This window comes from Chaetura pelagica, unplaced genomic scaffold (genome assembly GCF_000747805.2).
Source record: "Chaetura pelagica isolate M959 unplaced genomic scaffold, ChaPel_1.0 scaffold137, whole genome shotgun sequence".
NCBI classification, from domain to species: Eukaryota; Metazoa; Chordata; class Aves; order Apodiformes; family Apodidae; genus Chaetura; species Chaetura pelagica.
The window spans coordinates 2,477,285-2,481,343 of NW_009953947.1; the positions used below are offsets into that span (position 1 = coordinate 2,477,285).

Here is a 4,059-nt window from a genome sequence, read left to right on the forward strand (position 1 = left end):
GACCTGCAGGTGCTGATTGACAGGCAGCTGAACATGAGCCAGCAGTGTGCCCAGGTGGCCAAGGAGCATCCTGGCCTGCATCAGGAATAGTGTGACCACCTGGAAGATGGAGGTGATCCTGCCCCTCTACTTGGCCTTGGTGACGCTGCACCTCGAGAAGGTGAGGACCTAGGGCAGATGGTTGGACTTGTTGATCTTGAAGGTCTTTTCCAACCTTGATGATTCTATGATTCTAACATTCCATAATCTGTAGGTCTTCAGTTTAGAAAGATGACTAATTAAGGAGGGGGGGATACAATTGATACCAAATGATCCTGCAGCACTGAATATGAAGAGAGGATCAGATGTTCACTCCCTCATCCAATACAAGTACTACAGGGCATGCCATGAAGCTGGTAGAAATCAGGTTCTAAATAGAGAAGAGGTGGCAGTTCTTGTGTAGTTAATCTGTGGAACTCATTGCCCAGGGTGTTGCAATGCCATAAGTTTATATAGTTGAGGAGGAGACAGGAGAATTTCAAGGAGGATGGGTCAACTGAGGATTCCTAGATAGAGATTATTGTATTTGGCTCATGAAATCCCTGCATCGCAAATGGCCAGGGGTTGCACTTTTGGTTGCCTTTAGATACTGCACCATGTGAACCTCTGGTCAGACTGTACAGCTGGTTTTGATCTCATGCAATGCATAAGACCAAAGAGAGGAAGCTTCTTATTAAAGTAAAAGAACATTTTTCACAGTATGACAGACTGAAAAAGTGTACTTTTAATCTGCAGGATAGTATATTCAATACATATACCAGAATTAATGCAGTAATTGAAACAAGACCTCAACTGCATTTTGTTTGGTAAGTAGGAATCTCCCTTTGACTAGAGATAACAAACACAACATGAGTAAATATTGCTGAAACATAAACCCTCATGCAAAATCAGTGAAAAAATGTTTGTAAGATATGAAGACAAATGGGTAAAAACCAAGACATTTTGAAGAGCTTGTTTCTGGACTGCTTGGAAATTGCAATAAATTCTGTATTTAATAATTATTTCAGGAAACTTCCTGTTGCTTAGTTATCTCATAGCAAATAATTTTTTCCAGATGCTTTCCATGTTTCTTTATTTCTCCCACTCCCAGTTTGCTTCTTTCTCAAATTTCTTCCTCTCTTCGAGAAAACATTTGGCTCTACAAAAAAATAAAATCAAGAAAGAACAGCCAGAAAAATCTGCTTTGTGCAGCTTCTACAGTACCTCTGCTCTCCTTGAAGAAAAATAGCTTTAACTCCTGAGCCACTGCCACTATTTATTTGTATTTATATGCACCAGTCACGCTACAGCCGGATTGAAGATGGGTAAAAATAGCAAGCACCCCACAAAATGAAAATGAGTTAACCTCCAAAGGTATATATTTTTAATGCCATAATAATGTTTGTAATTTAACTACAAAAGCTCCAAGTATGATCTTATATGCAGATAATGAAAATATATATGATACCAAGCTTATTCTGGGCTTTTTTCTTTTTATAGAAATGTCAAGTATCCACTTCTTTCACAGCAAATTTCTCATTTTTCTGACATGAGAATATACAAGTACTTCTCCTCCTTTAAATACCTGAATATAAAAGCTTAGATACACTGTGTTTCTGAAGTTAAAAATAGAATTTGGTCTATTTATGACAGTGTTTCCACAAAATCCCAGTCACCAGGTCTCTGAGACATTAATCATTTGTATGAAAAGTGTTCTACACTAGAATTGTTCCTGTTAACTTTGCCTACTTAAATGTTAATCATACAATGTAGTAAAATTTAAACAGCATTTCAAAGGGCACCACAGTATGCTCTAAAACTATCTACAAATCTTGGACCAGGGTAATTTTATTCATCACTGAAATGTGGCTGTTAATAGGGAAATTTTCACAGAATCACAGAATATTAGGGGTTGGAAGGGACCTCCGAAGATCATCAAGTCCAACCCCTCTGCCTGAGCAGGACCAAAAAAAAACTAGGGCAGATCACTCAGAAAGGCAGGTCTTGAAAGTCGCCAGAGGACACTCCACAACCTCTCTGGGGAGCCTGTTCCAGTGCTCTGTAACCCTCACAATAAAGAAGTTCTTCTTCATATTAAGGTGGAACTTCCTGTGCTTGAGTTTGAATCTATTGTCCCTCATCCTATCACAGGGCACAAGTGAAAAGAGCTTGTCCCTGCCTTCTTGATGCCCTCATGTATTAATTAGACATTAATTAGATCCCTTCTCAGCCTTCTCCTCTCTAGACTGAAAAGCCCCAGGTCTCTCAGCTTTTCCTCCTAAGGCAGGTGTTCCAGTCCCTTAACCATCCTTGTAGCCCTTCATTGGACTCTCTCAAGTGGATCCCTGTCCCTCTTGAACTGGGGAGCCCAGAACTGGACACAATACTCCATCTGAGGTCTCACCAGGGCCATTTTGTGGCAACTTGTTTAACAACAGCCATCAAGAAATGTGTCCACGTAAAATGGAGAGAAGTGTGAATCAGATTCTACGATATTATTTTTCTAGATAAGCTGTGGTAAAATTAGCAGCATTTGATCACTATCACCTACCATTCCATCTTGAACTGAAGTTCATGCTTTCTATCTTTAATAGCATCATATTCATTTTGGCAACTAAGAAGCTGCTGCCTTAGTTGGGAAATTTCTCTGGAGCATTCTTCTGGAAACTGTTCTGCTTTTTCCAGTTTATGTTGTTGTTGTTCCAGTTCTACACTAAGACGTTTGGCTTCCTGCAACAGCTGGGTCACAGATTCCTGTAAACTACATTAAATAGAAAAAATTAGATCTAGCCATGAGAAACACAAGTTTGTATTTATACTTTTTAACCTACCTATAATATTTACTGCAAAGTTTTCAATAACATAATGGGATTAAGTCCCGAGTTATCTGGTCTGACCCCAGTTGACCCTGCCTTGAACAGGAGATTGGACCAGAGACCTCCTGAGGTCTGTTCAAACCTGAATTATCCTATGATGCCATGAGAGCAGGGGAATCTGATGTGAGGGGTTTTTTTCTGCACACTTAAGAGTTGGAGTGGGATTCACCTCATCTAATTTTAACCAGATCAAAGATGGTTGATTAGACTGATGTATTTGTCTAGCACCTCCTAGGACTAGTGGAGAGACAGGGAATCCGTTTTATTCTAAGAAGTGCCAAAGGTTAAATCTGAGCCAATGAAATATCAGGGAAGTATTCACCAGGACAAGGCCCAGTCTGGACTAGATTACACTTTTAACTTCTTAGTAAACACCAGGACACCTAGCCAGTGCTGAATTGTATGTTGCTATTGCTGTAGTCTCACCAGTATGTGAAGTAACTCATTGAAGGACACAACAGCTGTAAATGCATTTGAGGGCTCCTGAGGAAGCTTTTTATAAGGCTTGTAGACAGGATCAGTTATCTGATCTGACTTGTAACACCAAAGTTCAGCTCCACAGAAATTACAAACTGTAATATTGTTGATGTTAGGAAACTAGCATTGACAATATACTTAGGAACTCATGTGGTGATGCCTGAATAACAGATCTGAAAGGTTGTTAGTAAAATACATTTACTGTTATGGAAAAGTCTTAAAGGAAACTACAGTGTGAAAATTCATGTACAATGCTCAACATCTAAACCTATTTCTTATGCTACAGAAATCATTGTGTGTGCTGTCTCAGCATTCCCACATTCCAACTTTTGTATGAAGGTATACAAAAATTAGTCACAAATGATGTAAGAGAATAAAGAACTCTATTACTTGCTTTATATATTTGATATTTAATATTTTTTAAAACAAAGAGATGTAGAATTTTGCATATTGAGAAACTCTACTCAGAAATTTTAGCTCAAAGATGGCATTTATGGCTTAGCAACAAAAGCAAAAATACATATAATTAAAGAATAGAGTTGAGATGGTAACTACAAAAACAGACAATATACAACTGACTATACTGTATAACCACAGCTGAAATAAAATAGCAGAAAAGGTTTTGGGTTTTGTAACATTTCTACTTAAATTATCACTTCCTTTTTTTTTTTTTTTTTTTTTTTTTTTT

The 4,059-nt window shown here is 38.1% G+C and overlaps 1 protein-coding gene across 1 annotated transcript in view; it reads right to left on the reverse strand.

Moving 5' to 3' along the window:
• The window catches only part of CCDC146 (coiled-coil domain containing 146), a 41,287-nt gene that overhangs the window by 32,769 nt on the left and 4,459 nt on the right, over nucleotides 1-4,059 (reverse strand). Inside the window, exon 3 of the mRNA XM_010001806.1 lies at nucleotides 2,570-2,779. Coding sequence (XP_010000108.1) covers nucleotides 2,570-2,779 — 210 coding nt within the window. The remainder of the gene's footprint in view (nucleotides 1-2,569; nucleotides 2,780-4,059) is intronic.